Genomic DNA, 17,694 nt, shown 5'->3' with positions numbered 1-17,694 from the left:
TCCAGTATGGGTAAGCCTGGGGGCTGCAGGGGCCTTTGTTACGTCCCTGAATGTGACTATTATTTGTGACCATAAGTGTCCTACTGGAAAAGTGCAATACTACAGCTGTGATACTTTCTGAGTTATTGCAGATTTCTGGCGTTTGCCACTAAATATGCTGTCTAAACTACAGATTTCAACAACCTAAAGGTTATTTCTAGCTCACATTCATTAAAGGGTATTAAAATCTTTATGCATAGATTACTGTGAACTTCTCAACACTTTACAAAACTTAACTGATACCTTTCCTACACTTGAATGCTTTATTCAGAAAAAGTGTGGAGAACTTTGACCATATTAATATTCAAAACTGATCGACTTGCGGAGGATTTTAATGGAAACAGGAAAAAAAACTTTGATTTTTAAATGTAACTGAAACATGATTGAAATAGTAAACCTTCTGTGTCATAGAAACTTCTATTTACATATTCATACAACTCCAAGTCGCCCTCTGACTTCAGAGGAAGCACAAAACACAAAGTCCCTGGGTCTACATGAAAAAATAAAGAAATGTGAGTGCTGGAGTGTCCCTTTTACAGGATGGTTTCGCACACCCACCCATAGCCCATAGGTGGCATGCGCCATCATAGGGAAACGTCCTCGCATTGCAAACCTGGTCGCAATGCGGGCTTCAATCCCCTCTTTAAGAGAGAGGATCTCAGGGATGTTTTCACTGTTGCGGAAAGAGGTCTCCTAAAATCAATAGATAAGCAGGGTGTGGTGAGGAAGAAAAAGGAGGATAGGTGTATATGCGACAGAACTAACTCTAGGGCACACAAACATTATTTATTGGTCTGTCCCTAACTGGGAGCTATGATAGGAGAGGATTCAACCTATCCTAGATAAGTGATGGTCAACATGTTTCTGCTCAGTAACCTCCAAAGAGATGCGGCGACTTTTATCAGTACCAGTGTGAAAGAAATAAAAATAAGGGTAGGTCGGTATGAGTGCGTCGCAACAAATCAACCAAATGGTGAAATACTAAACTAGTGGTTGGAGTGAGGTGTCACTCAAACAGCTGTCCACTGGTAGCTGTGTAAACCCGAAATGTCAGGTAAACAATACCACCTCAGCCTCAGCGCAAACTCAAGGGTGCATCAATATCCTTAAGGGGGGTGGTGCCATGGGCGCTCATTCGCTCATTGCACCTAGAGAGGACCAAAGAAGAAGCCCACCATTTTCATCTCTTCTTAAGGTATTATGCATAAAATCTTAAAGTGCCTTCTGGTGAGACAGCAACATAAACAGTATGAAATGGACGAAATAAATATGAATTGTGAAATACTGGTATATATTTGCTCTTGATTCCATTATTTAGTCCTTGGTTAGGTTAAGAACGACAAGGCACATTGTGTCAAACTATGCACAATTTGTGCAGTCTATGTAATGCACAGGGGGTGGAAATGGTTCTTAGTATCACACAGGTAGTAATGGATGCTAAACTAGTGACACTGGAGTAAATGGTTTTCAGAATTATTAATACAGCGCTATAGAGAATTCAGCAGGAACATGTGTTAGTTCATCATTCCTCTTTAACCCCTTTGCTGCGGCGGCTATTCCGCCGCAGCGCTAAGGGGGAGGCGGGGCCGCGCGGCGCGGCGCTCCTGTACTCGTGATGGAACCGCTCCCTCACGCCCGCAGGTGAGCTGTGCTTGTGACGGAACGCTTCCGTCACGGCCCCGCCCGCTCTTTAGAACGTCAGCGCAGGCACGGAATTTGCGCCGCGCAGGCACGGCGAGCGGGCTGTGACGGAACCGTTCCGTCACCAGCACAGCCCACCCGAGGCTCGTGACGGAACGGTTCCGTCACGAGCATGGGAGGGGTTAATATAAGAGCTAATAGAGGTTTAGAACGCACCTCGACCATGAAGAATCCAGTCCAGAATGGGCATAACTGGTCGGCCTGCGAACTCCACAGAAGATTGCACCAACGCCTCCTTGACCACCTGGTAACCGCTGAGTACCACAACTGGGGTGCGACCCAAAAAGATGGTGCACATGTCACCATATTTTCGATGAATCTGAAAAACACACATAACCAACAACAATCCAAGTTTAGTCAAAAGCATCTGTAATATTACCATCAATATTCACCATTTCCACAGAAAGATTTTCTACACATCATAAGATCTATTTTCTAAGTAAACTTCCTCTCCCAGAACTCCAGAAGTGTCATAGTTCTATGTGCTGCTATATCAGTATGAACCTGTGTGTTTATAATGGCTGTCAAGTTGTTTCTGTTTATTTATTTCTTCCAAAGTGCACGGTGTAGGAAGCTGGGTTTCTGTTGCAGTAACCCCCCCCCCCAAACACTTTTGCCAGACTACTGATGCACTTTGACTTGATGTGCCCTGGGTCCCTGCCAATCAGGTTCCCAGGGCCTGTGTTCTTTCCTAAAACTGTACCTTGTACCCCATATAGACACCTGTCTGGCCATGTCTGTCCCTTGTAAAAAGGTACCATGGGCACTGTGGCTAGGGAAGGCCTCTAAGAGCTGCAGCACTTCTTGTGCCACCCTTAGAGGCCCTGTACCTTTACACACACACCCATTTCAGGCTGCGTGTTTTGGTGCAGAACAAAGTGAAGAGCCAACATGCCTACAACCCACTGCCCTGGCATAGGTCAGCCACCCCTCTAGCTAGGTGCCCTATACCAGTGGTGAGGGTACAGGTGCATGAGCCCAGTACCCCTACAATGTCTAGACCAATTCTTAGACATTGTAAAGTACAGCAGTGCCATTAAGAATATATGGTGCTGGGAGTTTGTCATTACGAACTCCCAACACCATAATTGCTTTACTGAAAACTGGGAAGCTCGGTATCAAACTTCTCAGCACAATAACCCCACACTGATGCCAGTGTGGGTTTAATGAAAAATGCACTCAGAGGGAATCTTAGAGATGCCACCTGAAAAACGACCAGCCTCTGGTGGGTTCCCTGACTGGTACACACCAGCCTGCAACTGAGAAACATGTTTCTCGACCCCTGGGGTGGGAGCCTTCACTCCCTGAGCCCAGAAACAAAGCTTTTCCTGAGCAAAGGTGGTCACACATCCCCCAGGGGAGCTTCAAAGGCATTGCCACCTTTGTAATGCAACCCCCAGCCTCTCCCACTATCAGGAGCAGGCCCACTTCATGTCTCCCCTCCTTTTCAATGGGAAAAATTAGCACAGCCCAGAAGATGTGCCCAACTCTGCCAACCCCATCCCTCAAGTGGGGGAGGCAAGGTGAAGCCCACTTACTCTCCAGTGTCCACCATCTTGCAGATAGCAAAAGCAAAAAGAACAATTGATGGACAGAATGCAGAACAATGTCATACATTCACCGCAGTACAGAGATCTGGGCCTAAATCCATCGTTTTTTTTGCTCACCATGCCATTCCAGTTTGGACCCAGCCATATGCAAATCGGTCTTGACTATGCGCCCAATGGGAATAGTCCAGCCTGAACTGCCAGGCCAGGTCCTCCCTGGACTGGAAGCAAGCATCCTAGGACTGGTTTCGGGCATTTCAGCCCTCATCAGCCAGGATAGCTTGACTCCAGTGGCATGGACAGCACAGGATCCACGTCTGGGCATACCCGTCCCACTCAGGGTGATAAATGTAAAAAGAACAATTTGATGCATGCAAGCTACATAGCCTGAATCATTCATTCAGGGGGAAGATGGCGGCCGGGTAGGACGCCCGGTCGGAGAGCTCCGCGACTCCAGCTTGAGGACCACGAGAAAACTGCGCTAGACTACACCGCCACCATCAAGAAAATGAGTACAGTAGACTGTAGGAATGTAAACCTATCAGAGGTCCAGGCCGAATAAGAAACATGTATATCGGCATATTTTCCGACATATTTTCCGAGGAGTACGGTACAACGATATAAAAGAAGATGGTTGTTTACCTGGTCCCCGACAGACTCCCGCCACTGAGGGAGTTTGATATCCCCTATACGCGGAGTGTGAAGAGCGGCACGGCTGATTACACGGGAGTCTGGGCAGCAGCAGGTAGAGCTAGAGCGAGCTGCAGGAAAGCTTCCGGGAGGCTCGGCTTTCAGTTCCGGGGCATAAGCGGCAGAGACAAGCCGGAGTTGGTTTCGCTTTCGCGCGAGGAGCACAAGAAAGGGAGTGCAAGCTGGGAGGCTCCAGCTTCGAATTCAAACAGCGCAACTAGCACAAGTAAGCGTATTGCTGACCCCCTTGTCACCTACTTTGCAAAACTAGGTGCAGCGCTGACAAAAGACCAAAACAACGAGGAAGATTACATTTTGTCACAACACATGAGCGAGGTACTGGGAGTGAGAGAGGAGGGGGGTGAAGAAGGGGGGGCCAGAGAAAGCAGAGAAGCAGTGCAGGATAAGGATACAACTACTGGGCACAAGAGCTTGGGGGTTCCAATAACAGGAAATCAAAGAGGCGCAGAAGGAAAAAGGAGACCGCTGAACGTAGTATCCAGCTATACCCTCAGAAACAGAAGCTTTCTCAAACAGGAGCAGTATCCAAAGAACATTACTCCAAGGGAAGTTGATAAAAGAAAAACTAAAAAGACGCCCCAAGAAACCACCAAAAATAACATTGACAGTGGGAAACAAATTGCTGGAGATAAAATTGACTCAGCCTTGAAAAGTAAGCTCAAGATTACCCCCTCTCTGAGAACTTTTTTTAAAGTTAAAAAAGAACAGCAGTTACACACGGTGAGGGACAAGGCGAATCAGCTTGAACCATTATCAGAAAGCCCTGAGCTTGTACTAACACAGTTACAAAATAACCAATTCCCCACAATAGCAACTGTTCTTACATTTCAAAACGAGAGCCCTAAAATACTTCAGAAGGCGCCAAACACCAACAGAGCAGAGCCTAAGAAGACGGAGGATAAAAGTCATACTCATACGCAGCTCATAGAGAAATCAGTAACTATCCCTGTACCTCAAGACATGGCGGAGGCAGCCACAGCAAAAAGTACTCGGGACAAAAATAACGAAGAAATGGAGATGAACGAGGAAATCGGGACTGTGGTCGTGCAGAAGACACGAGAGGCTGAAAAAGCAAGTTCTAAAAATCAAACAGATGAGTTTCTGGAGAGAATATGGACTGAGATGAGGGACAAGTTTACCATATCAGAGGCCAAACAAGACAAAATTCAAGAAGTATGTGAGAAGTTGGACTGTAAACTAAATGCACTAGGAGTGAGAGTGACAGCTGTGGAAGGAGAAGTAAGCGTCTTGAACAAAAGGGTGGAAAGCAACCGGAAAGAGTTAAGCACATTAAAACAGGAGGGGAAATATATGAGTGAGAAGCTGGAATCGCTTGAAAATCAAGCCAGGAAAAACAACATACGAATCCTAAATGTGCCAGAGAATGAAGAAGGGACCGACATCAAGAAATTTATCGTAGAACTCCTGGTGGAACATTTTCCCTGGATTGATGCAGAGCAGTTAGAGGAAGATATGCAAAGAGTTCACAGAGACCCATTCGGAAAAAATAAAGAAAGGAAAACACCTAGGAAAATACTCATTAACTTTAAAACTTACACATTAAAAGAGAAGATTCTCTGTGAGGCCGTGAAAAAAGGTAACTTCAGTAAAGGTTCATGGTCCTTCAGGATCAGGTCCGATATGTCCAAAGCATCACAAGATAGGCAATGGGAGTTGGGGAAACTCATGCCAGAACTACAATCATTGGGTGCCACAGTACAAATGAAGTTTCCACCCTCGTTAAGAATCATGTGGCGCAATAAAATGAGGAACATTAGAGATCCTGAAGAGGTGAAAAGTCTTCTTGGGCTAATGCGAGATAATATTCGGATGGAAGATCCCACAAGCTAAAAATGATTTCAAGATGGAACTAAAAACTAAAAAAAAAAAAAAACGCATACAAGAATACATAGAATAAGTCGGTGTGGGGCGCGATAAGCAAAAACACCACACACAAGTCAAGTCAAGAGTCAAGAAGCTACAAAGGGGTTAAGATGAAAACCCCAAGAAAAGAAGAAGAGGCTTCCCCAGGGAGGGTAAGGACAAAGTACAAGAACGAAAAAACAAAAAAAAACTCAGAAAACAAAAAAATGGGTGGGGAGCAAAATGGGGGAAAAACTAAAAAAATAATCCTCAAATATTGGAAAAAATTGAAGGAACGGAAAGTCGAAGCCCCTGCCAAAATATCTGGAATCTGCAATAAAATGCACTAACAACAAACATGACAGTTGGGAGAAATTAGTAAAAGAATTAAAATACTCTGCTGGAACGTAAATGGCATGAGGACAAAAAACAGGAGGAATAAAATCCTAGAATACCTCAAGACAGCTGAAAGCGAGATCATTATTTTACAAGAGACGCATCTCCTAAAGGAGGAATGGGATCAGGCAGTGAAAACCCTAAGATGGGTCGATACGTACGTCTGTACAAACCAAGGGTGCAATATCAAAGGAGTAGCCATTATCATTAAAAAATCACTAAAAGCAACTATGGAATCCTCGGAAGTCGATAGTAAGGGTAGGTGGGCACTAGCTAGAATAAAAATGGGAAACACCTCATACACAATAACAGGCTACTACGGCCCCAATCTTGATGACCCCGAGCCCCTTCAAAATCTATACACACACCTGTTATTAGCCACTACCCCGGTAATCCTGGGAGGAGACTTCAACCTCATATTAGATCCTAGAATAGACAGGTCCCCCCCAGGAAGGCAACCAAATTTACCGAAAATGAGGGAGTGGATTGGAATATATAGAAGGGACTTAGATCTGATAGATGTGTGGAGGGAAAAAGGAGACAAGAGTCAGCCTTACACACTACATAACAAAAAGCTAGGACACAGGTCAAGAATAGACTACTTCTTGATAGATAGAAGCCTACTGGAAAGCGTAACAAATTTAATCCACATACCAGCCCACCTATCAGACCATTCCGCTGTACAGCTAACTGTTCAAATAAATGCAGTCCAAACGCAAAAGAGATTTACAGTAGAAAGGGCTATGTTATTAGACCAGCAAATCATACAGGAACTTAGAGCAGAAACAGAAAACTTTTTTGAAAACAATAAAATAGGTACAACAAAACAGGTTACCTGGGATACATACAAGGCCGTGATAAGGGGCAAGTTACTTAGCCTAGGAACATATAAATCTAAGATGAGGCAAGAGATAACAGATCTGGAAAAAAGTATAAACACCCTAGACACCCAAATATTAGCGAAAGAGAACTAGATAAGAAAGAAAACCTACAAAAGGACAGACAAAAACAGAAAGACTCCCTAAGCAATATTCTTGAGGATAGAGTACGAATAAAATGGGAAGCAAGCAAGATGGCAAATCACGAGTATGGAGAAGGCTGCGGAAAATGGCTTGCATGGAAATTAAAGACCGACATGGCAAGAAATAAAGTAAGGGGCCTAAAGCAACATAATCAACCAAGTTTGACCACAGAGGAAGAGGCAATCAGAAGAGAATTTGCGACTTTTTTCTCTGAACTATACACCGAGGACATCAGCCCATCTGAGGAACAGATAGAGGATTACTTAGGAGACATGTCGTTTTTAGCCTTATCTGAAGATGAGAAAGGTGAGTTAAATAAAGAAAACACAATCACCGAGGTAAAGGACGTAATAAGAACCCTGAAGAAAGGTAAAGCCGCAGGTCCAGGTGCTTTGCCAAATGAGCTTTACATGACTTTAATGGAAACTCTATCCCCATATATAACGGAGCTGGTAAATCTGTCTTTCAAACAACATGACAAGCTGCCTGATTCTTGGAACGACGCGGTAATACCTATCATTTTAAAACCAGGGAAAGACCCTTCAAAATGCGAATCCTACCGCCAGATATCTCTGCTCAACGCAGACTATAAAATATTTACAAAGATAATGGCAGCTAGACTGGGAAGACTCATGCCCCAGCTTATACACCCAGACCAGAAAGGCTTTACAAAAGGAAGACAACTACATGAACTTACACACGAACTTCTGAGTGCCATAGATATTGCCATACTAAAGAAGATCCCTCTTACGATACTGACTGTCGATGCCGCTAAGGCATTTGACAGAGTAAACTGGGCATTTCTGAATAAAATTATGACCAAAAATAATCTAGGTAACTCCTTTTTACATGCCGTAGGAGAAATTTATAAAACTCCAAGATCCAAAATTCTGGTTAATGGCAATCTTACAAATGACATCAGAATAGAAAGAGGCACCAGACAGGGATGCCCCCTTTCTCCCCTGCTTTTTAATCTATACATCGAGCCATTAGCAAACAAACTTAGAAACAGCAAGGAAATAACCCCCTTTAAACATCAGGGATGGGAAAAAAAGATTGCACTTTACGCAGATGACCTGATGCTATTCACAGATAACTATGCCAGCTCTAAGCTAGCCATAGAAAACATCTTAAGCAACTTTGGAGAGGTCTCAGGATATTTAGTTAACCACACCAAAACGGAAATCATGACATGGAACACACACTTCAACAGCCCAAACTTCAGGCAAGAGATAAAATACCTGGGTATTTTAGTGAGTCAGGACCTAGACAAAATTCCACAGAATAATCTAAATAGAGTGGCACGCGAGGTAAGGAAACTACTCAAAGTGTGGTCCAGCCTACCCTTAAGCTTTTTAGGGAGGTCTAACATCATAAAAATGACTGTGCTACCTAAATATACATACCTCTTTAACACCATTCCGCTAGAATTTAAAAAAGCCACACTAAAAAAATTGCAGGGGAAATCACTAGCTTCATATGGGCCTCTAAAGGAACAAGAATATCATGGAAAAAACTCAGGAGGAAAAAAGAGAACGGAGGGATAGCAGGCCCAGACCTGGCGGAATATCACAGGGCATTTCACTTTAAAAATATGCGAACCCTTTTAAAAATTCATCAATATTACCCGGAACACTTACAGGCAATGACAGAAGCTGAGGATAATTTTCTTTTCAAGTTTGGACACCAAAAGTACTTCAAAAAAATCAAACTAAAGATACTAAAGGAGGCAGCCAAATGATGGCTCCAAAATAGAACAATCCTAAATATTCCCTATTACAGTTCAATGGCACCGGTATGGGACTCACCAGGAACCCCGGATTGCCTAAAAGACGCTATGGCTAACCCTCTGAAACAAGCTTACATTAAACACTGGGGCCAACTTCTAAACGGATCAACACTAATCTCCTGGGAAGAACTGTACACGATTTCCAACGGGACAGTCTCCAAATTTGAGTTCTATCAACTAAACAGTTGGGCAAAAACAATTCCGGCATATGACAAAGACAGTAAAAATCTTGAAAAAGAAATGATAAAAATTTTACCCATAAATAAGGAAATTGCAAAGTGGTACTGGACCTTTATAATGGCAGGAGACGAAAGTATTCAGACTGAAGATCAAATCTGGGGGAGAGACCTGCCTATGGTAGACCTAGGCAGAATATGGGAAGAGTCTCTAAAGAAATGTTGGTCAACATTAAAATCAGCAGCCTTGAAAAGAAATCATCTTTACACACTACACAGGGCATACTGGACACCGAAAAGACTATCAGAATTTAAAAATGCAGGAGTGAAAAAGTGCCCTAAATGTGGAGAAGAGAGGGCAGACGATGTCCACATGTTCTGGAATTGCCCATCCCTGGAAAAGTTTTGGGAAGAAGTTGATAAGACTCTAAGCTCGATTTTCCAAAGACAACTAAACGTAAGTACAAGTCTTATTATCTTTGGGATCGCTAACACAGCAGAAGGGCATAAATTAACAGTAAGTGAGGCAAATCTACCCTTCGTATTAATGGTGATAGCAAGGAGGGAGATTTGTATTAAGTGGATCGGGCCATCGCCTCCAACACATGGAGAGTGGATGAATTCAGCCTTCAAGATAAACAGACTAGATAGAAGAGGGAAAGCTAGCAAGAGATATAAATACTGGGAAATCATGGAAAACCACCTGACCTCCAATGTAAGGGCAGAACACACGGTCCCATGATTAATGCGAAAGCATCATCTGGCTGATGAGTACAATACTCATAGAGTAGCCAAGGTGGCTAGCTCCCCTCCTCCCGACAGCAGAAATGTTAATATGTAAATGGCTTAAAGGGACTCCTCTGATACAGTGAAATAAGGGAAACTCCCCAACTAAGAGAGACCAAGGCTGTGAAAGGCAAGATGGCCGCCGGACAAGAGCTCTAGGGAAGAGCTCTGGGGTTAGGGATTTCCAAAAAACGGATTAAATCCCTGAATAACCCTGAATGCGACCCAGAAACTCCAAAGATTATATGGCAAGAACAGAGCAGTGGACAGCGAGTTTCAACAGAAAGATCGGAAAGTAAAATAACAGAAGACAACATACGTGGCCAGTAGACAACAAGGCTGACCCTGCTTACCGGACGCCACAGACGTCGGACCTCGGAGGACAAGTCTTGCAGATTGGGCATTCGGAGGGGGAGCGGCGGACATTGGAAGCCATCCGACGTCGGTCCGAGCCACTCGGCGCTGGTGGAGAGGGGGCTTCCGCGACCATGCCTCCAGCGCTGGACACCAGGCGGATATGAGACGGCACTTCGAGGACTGCGGGCACAATTCCGGCCACGGCGCCGAGAGGGAGCGGAACACGGCACCGAGAAGGAGCGGAGCAACATTCAGAAAACGACAGGCAAGATACCGCCCGATCGCGCGCCCCCCACCCTTTTTCAATACAATCATAGAAATAACCCGGGGGAACTAAGAGGAGAATGAGAAAGCGGAACGCCTGACTATAAAATGGCGGCCACTTAAGACAAGTCATTTTCTCACACGATCCGCGCGCTACTTCCTAGTATCACTGACTAGAGACACAGCCTGGATAGAACAGCGGAGGGGGCATGACATTAAAGCACATGTGTAGAGCAAAAACTGACCACGCGTAATTAGGAGAAAGAAATGATCCAACTTACTGATACATAGCCAGCTAAGAACAACAACACAGGGGCATAGACATTGAAAGGGGACTACGTACCCATCGCTCCCAACACAGGAGCACTGAAACTGAAAGTGGTCTGTGTACCCATCGCCAGCAAAACATCTACATGTGCTACCTGAGATAGATTATTTATAATTAGACCACGGGATAGATCAATACATCACTGAAAGGGGGCTGGATATATTACAAAATGAAAGTGGTCTTATTGCAGAAGTGAAAACTTAGATATTGCCCTCCCCCACAGAACAACAATAGATACTAACACGACGGACATCCTGTAAGGGCTAGTCCCACACAAGACTGCTCTTAACTCTTTAAGGGATAGTGAAACTAATTCCTTCGACATGGTAACGGAACTAGAAAGGTATAATTGAAGTTCAACAGAGGATCTGCACCCTCCACGAAATTTTGAAATTTGGTACGTGATCTATCTGCCAATACTGGGATTACCAATTGTTCACTGACAAGGGATCAACTCTGATCAACTCAGATCAAGTCTTCATAGTCTGACAACAGCAATTGTAATGGATGTAAGAAGCCGAATGACAATAGGCCCTAAAACACAGAGTATAAAATATCCTCCGACTCTATCCAAAAATGCTGCTAAAAAGTTCAAACATAACACACTGAGAAAAAACCCGGACATATTGTTCGCCGACCCATACTTTGATATGGTTAAAGGCACCTTAATGAATGACTTGATTTTTCACACAAATAAAACAGCGAAATGGCGCAATGCACTCACAGAAATGCTGGTCATAATAGATATGAAAAACATCCCTCATGGCACAAAAATCTTGACTTCCCCATCAAGAAGCTGCAATGCTGAACTATGCATCACGTTATATAAAACAGGAATAGTGTTGATACAAGCAGCCAATAGGGACCTTGAGGAATTTGAGAAGACTTTCCTAATAATAAAAGAATCTCTGGAGAGACCAAGATACCAACTACCCATGACCCAGCATGAAGTCACGCGGGACAACAGTGTCAATTCAACTAGGGACACCTTCCAACCAGGGGGCAACAACTCTCAAACTCCCAACCTTGGAGATATAGCGGAAATTGAGAAGGTAACCTTGGAGAATAGGACTGAAAGAACAGGGAGGTCTTCCAATCCGGCTAATGAAGAGCAGAGCCTGACCCACAAGGATGAAATGATGCAAGTAACCAACAGAGAACTCGAGAACTCTGAGCTAACCTTCCAAAACTTGAAGGACTACTCAGAAGGACCAAACTTTCAACAATACGTGACACAACCAGATATCACACTTGAAAACATCGACTCCAATACTAGAGACACCAATCCATCAGATGGCCAGAACAACCAAACCGCTAACACTGAAGATTTAACCGTAAATGCGATGATAACACCAGAGACTGAGAGAGAAAGGATAACGATGGCCACCAACCTTGGAAACAAAGTGAAGAATCCGGTCCCAAGGAAAGAACGGGTGCCGCTAATGCATGACACCACTGCGCTGGAAGGGTATACCCCAGCTCCAAGCGAATCCCTCTATGAAGCCAAGGAAATGAACAAAGTGGATGATACCGACCTTCCCGTTCCTCCCTCGGATTCGAAACCGGAACCCTACAGATCCCTATCCACAAAAACACCCCTTACCAAGGAAAGATTTGTGGGAATGAGATCATATCAGTTGCAGAGAAGAGCAAACTACAATACTCATCCAGCCAGATTTACCTCACACAAGAACTCATCCCGAACACAGAAAGAAATCAAGGAGTTACAGAAACTCGTAGATAACCTGGCGCATAACTCGATGAAAGTCTCACAGACAATTGGAAAAATTTGGGAGATGACGATAAGCACGCACACCAAGGTTTCACACATTCAGAATCTGGTATTTAGACACAACAGACCTAACAGGACAAAGCCCTTGTCGAATGAAGAAACTCGGGCCTTACTCAGGTCCTACGAACAACCTGCACGTAGTATGGAGGAAAATATCAAAACTGTACCTATTGACTCTAGTAGAACGGCCAGAAAGAATGATAGGAAAGCAATCCACCAAAATCTACAACATATTCAACTTATTGCATCCGAATCGGATAATGGAAAACTCGTTAAAGCACAGAAACCCCTGAACTGCCTCCTACTTAATTGTCGTTCGGCTAATAAACATGCAGCAGACATAGCCACCCTCATCATCAATAAGGAAATTGACCTGGCCATCCTCACGGAAACATGGCTCAATGAATCATCATCTCCTACCATGGATCTCTTAGTACCACCACAATATAACATCGTCAGGCTAGACAGACCAAGGAATGTGGGAGGAGGCATAGCTTGCATTCACCGGTCGGAGATCGAGGTCTGCCATTTCCAATCTGACCCCTTAGAATCCTGTGAATACCTTGGTCTTAATGTGAGAACACCTAAGAATCAAAGCTGCAAACTGCATACATTCTACCATCCACCAGGAGAGAACGCTAAGTTCACAGAACAACTGATGGAGATCATAACGACCAATTCTAACTCGGACGCCAATAACATATTCCTAGGTGACTTTAACCTCCATTGGAATGATGGCGGTGATAATCTGGTCAACTCACTTAAAGACTTCCTCAATGAGCTAAAGCTTGTACAAGCTTGCAACCAACCCACTCATTCACTAGGAGCGACATTAGACTGGATTATCTCAAGAAAGGATGAGACATCTATCCTTGCTATAGACCCGTGCGACTGGTCTGACCATCACATCACAACATTCACGATACCCACAATGACAAAGGGTAGGACCGTGCAACCACGCAAGCTCAAGAAGCTGATTCGTGACACAAAGGAGGCTAACACTGAACTACTGGTTAAAAGGTGTGAGAGAGACCTGAAGCCACCCAACAATAAGCAAAAGGTCAATGAGTTGACGGATCACTACATAACCTCAATCGGTAATATCGTCAACGACACCATGCCTCAAAAACTGAAAAAGGTATCAGAGAAACCAAAAAATCCTTGGTTTAATGAATCATTGAATGAGGACCGGCGCAACCTGAGAATGGCCGAAAGGAGGTCGAGACAACATCCCTCCTCCCCTGAGCTGAAAGCACTCAGAAAAACAAGAAAAGAATACAACAAAAAAATAATCAACTCCAAAAAAGAATTTATCAGGGATGAATTGGACAGTGCCAGAAACAGACCACGAAAACTCTTCGAGATTCTAAAACAACAGTCTAATAAACTAGCCAAAACGGTTTTAGAGAATACAATAACTCCCATAAGCTGCGAGGAATTCTCCTCATTTTTCACGGAAAAATCTAAATTGCTTGAAGATGACCTCACAATTGCAGCAACTAACCTTAAGGCATTGCCTCCATCCAGTAACGAGTCCAATTTCTCACCAGAGAGCCTCCAAACTAAAAATAAGGCAAAATGGGACACATTTGAACTATACGACCAGGAAAAGATCGCCAGAACGCTAGCGGAACTTAGACCGAACAACCACTTTCAAGACCCATTACCAGGAAAGTGTGTAAGAGAAATCAGCCACACTCTAGTTCCGATCTGGACCGAGATAATAAACGCCTCACTTACACAAGGAACCCTCCCTGACTGTCTCAAAACAGGGCAGGTGATGCCCATCCTCAAAAAACCGACAGCTGATGCTAAAGACCCGAACAACTATCGACCAGTGACCAACATCCCTCTACTGGCTAAACTCATTGAGAAATGCGTGCAGGGCCAACTAAGTCAACACATCGCTAAATTTTCGTTACTGGATGATTGCCAATCAGGATTCAGGACAGGGCACAGTACCGAAACTGCGATCCTGCACATTGTCGATGACGCCCTACAAGCCCTAGACCGAAATCAATCTTGCCTACTGATCCTCCTAGACCCATCATCAGCATTTGATACGGTGAAGCACGAAGTGCTTATGACTAGACTACAAGACAGGATGGGTTTGTCTGGAAACGTGCTGAAATGGTTCAATTCTTTCCTACAGAACAGGACTCAGCGATTCCTAGTCAACCAAGCAATCTCTTCCCCGAGCCCCAACGCAATAGGGGTTCCACAAGGCTCCACGCTATCCCCAGATCTATTCAATTTATATGTAGAACCTCTCACGGAGATCCTTCAAAAATCACAGGTATCCTATCATATGTATGCGGACGACACGCAATTATACATAAAGATCGCCTCCCTTGAGGATATTGACTTAATGAACAAGACACTAAAGAGTGCTTTGCGATGGTTAACAATGAACCATCTGAAACTAAATGCCCAGAAAACTGAATTCCTGCTAATCTCACCGACAAGGAGCCAATCTGAAGTCATAGAGTGGACTAAATTGGTGACAGCGCTTGACTGCACCCCGACTCTAGTTAACTCTGCCAAATCACTAGGAATTACACTAGATAAGAACCTCGACATGAAAAACCACATTAACTCAATGGCCAAGAGCGCCCGCTTCCACCTGAATTACTTAAGAAAACTGAAACCCTTTATCACCGAGACAGACCTAAAACTGGCTATACAATCACTAGTCATCTCGAGGATCGAATACGGCTGCACCACATTAGCGGGCCTGCCAAAAACATCAACAGCACCTCTAAAAGCCTGCCTCAACGCAGCGGCGAGACTCATTACGGGAACGAAGAAATTCGATCACATATCGCCTCACTTGAAAACACTAAACTGGCTACCTTACGAGGCCAGAATTCAAATGAAGATGGCCTGTATTACACACAAAGCAGTTCACTACAACACACCCAGATACCTAGCCAAGAAACTTATGATCTCAGGAGGTAACAGAACAACTAGAAGCGCAGGAGATTTGCTATTACGACCAGCCTTTTTCCACAAGAAAAAGACTTACAACCGAGCATTCTCCGGAGCCGCCCCCAGAATCTGGAACTCACTCCCCCCTAACATCAGGAAGATTCAAAATACAGTAACATTCAAACGAGAACTGAAGAGCCACTTGATGAGTAAATACCCTACTTAGAGAAACTTAAGGATCACTGGAATGGATCAACTACGATAACTGAGAGCCGCCCACTTCATGGAAAATGGGAAGATCTTCATCGGACAATGAACTATTGCCGTGCGCAAGCCGAGGCTTGACACATCACTGCTACCTCATATATGTGTGAACTTTAACTATATCTCACAGTCATACTATATAACGTCTATCTCACTTGATTTATTTATCCATATATGTGGAACCTTAACTATCTATCACAATTATTATATATAACTTCTACCACACTTGATTTATTTATACTTATTATCATGGATATGCACTGGAATGCCTTATAACCCTACCTCAACGGGCATGGTTAGTTACCATGACACAAACCAATCCGTGCCCGCCATATAATGTTAATTTGCACAGTCAATATGAATATATATATTTTTATTCTTGACCATACAGTATATTGCCTTCTACCTCACTATTCTCTTGTTGTTAGTACTGCTTTTATTATCTATATATGTAATTCTTTCCTTGTTAAGCGCTCTGATACCCACGGGTCTTGTCCGCGCTATATAAAACATTATAAATAAATAAATAAATAAACAAGGGGCAGTGACGGTACAAAAGTTCAGAGGCAGAGACCTGAAATTCCATACACATAGAATTTTCGCAATATGAGGACAAAAAAAATTTTTTAAAAGAACAATTTGATTTAACCCAGATCCTTGTGACTGGGGGTGAATGTTTACATTGTCCGGCATTCCGTCTAGATGGCAGGCACTCTCCAATCAGGATTAGGGATTGTGCCCACTCCCAAACGTGGAGTGAGCACACAAAGGGTGTAGCCACCCTAAGGTCAGTAGCTCATTGGCTACTGACCTCGAGGCCCCTAAAACCCCCCCTAAATACAGTATTTAGGGGGCAGCCCAGAACCAAGAAGGCAGATTCATGCAACCTAAGAAGAAGGACGAAAGAAGATGCCCAGCAGAGGAGACTACAGAGAAGAACTGAGTTGGCCCCAGCCCTACCGGCCCGTCTGCAGTTTCCAGAGATCCTGCACCGAAAGTCACCTTGTCCTGCAGCCAGCGAACTCTAGAACCCTGAGAGGACAGACTGCCTTCAACAATGACCGGATCTCCTGTGAACAGCAGCTCTGTTCAAAAGAAACTCCTAAGACAGACTCCGAGACTGTTGAGGACAAAGAAACACAGCACCTGGAAACACCACTGCACCCGTCGCCTACGGCCCGAGTTCGAGTGGCTCACCAGTCCCAGCGTGGTCCCCCAGCACCTCAGAGTCAGAGTCCACCATGTGTTTAACCCCTCCAGGACTCACAGATGTTGCCTGCAGCCTCTGCACGGAGACCCCCCAAACCCCAGTGGACTGGTAAGTTTAAATCCGACCACAAAGGAAACCCCTGCATCCAGCCGCCCTGTGCCCTGAAGAATATAAACCGAGGTGCTCCTACATCCCTGATCCCTCCAACTTACCTGCCCAGCTGTTGGTTCCTCCCAGAAGTCTTCCTGGGCCAACCCTGCAGCCAAAAAGCAAAACCGGCAACTACCATTGAAAATAACAGGGCATCCATGCCAAAACAGCACTCTGCACTCAGCTGCCCCTGCGCCACTGCAGGTGTACTTTGGATGCTAACTCGGGTAACCCTGAACCTAACTCCAGGAGTTTGGCTCACACAACCTGGGGCCAGCTCGTGAGCAGCCACCACCCGGAGGCCTCCTATCCCCCATTGGATCACATTTGGCCTCAGCACTCTGCACCCGGCCACCCTAGTGCCGCTGAGG

The 17,694-nt window shown here is 44.5% G+C and overlaps 1 protein-coding gene across 1 annotated transcript in view; it reads right to left on the bottom strand.

Annotated features, from left to right (window-relative positions):
* LOC147673663 (cytochrome P450 2B4-like) overlaps positions 1 to 17,694 on the bottom strand; it is a 102,518-nt gene that overhangs the window by 72,779 nt on the left and 12,045 nt on the right. The window contains exon 2 of the mRNA XM_086947589.1: positions 1,897 to 2,059. Coding sequence (XP_086803715.1) covers positions 1,897 to 2,059 — 163 coding nt within the window. The remainder of the gene's footprint in view (positions 1 to 1,896; positions 2,060 to 17,694) is intronic.

Source organism: Lissotriton vulgaris, chromosome 12, assembly GCF_964263255.1.
Source record: "Lissotriton vulgaris chromosome 12, aLisVul1.2, whole genome shotgun sequence".
In the NCBI taxonomy this organism is placed as follows: domain Eukaryota; kingdom Metazoa; phylum Chordata; class Amphibia; order Caudata; family Salamandridae; genus Lissotriton; species Lissotriton vulgaris.
The sequence above is the reverse complement of the archived record's forward strand: the minus strand, read 5'-3'. Positions and strand labels throughout refer to the sequence as shown.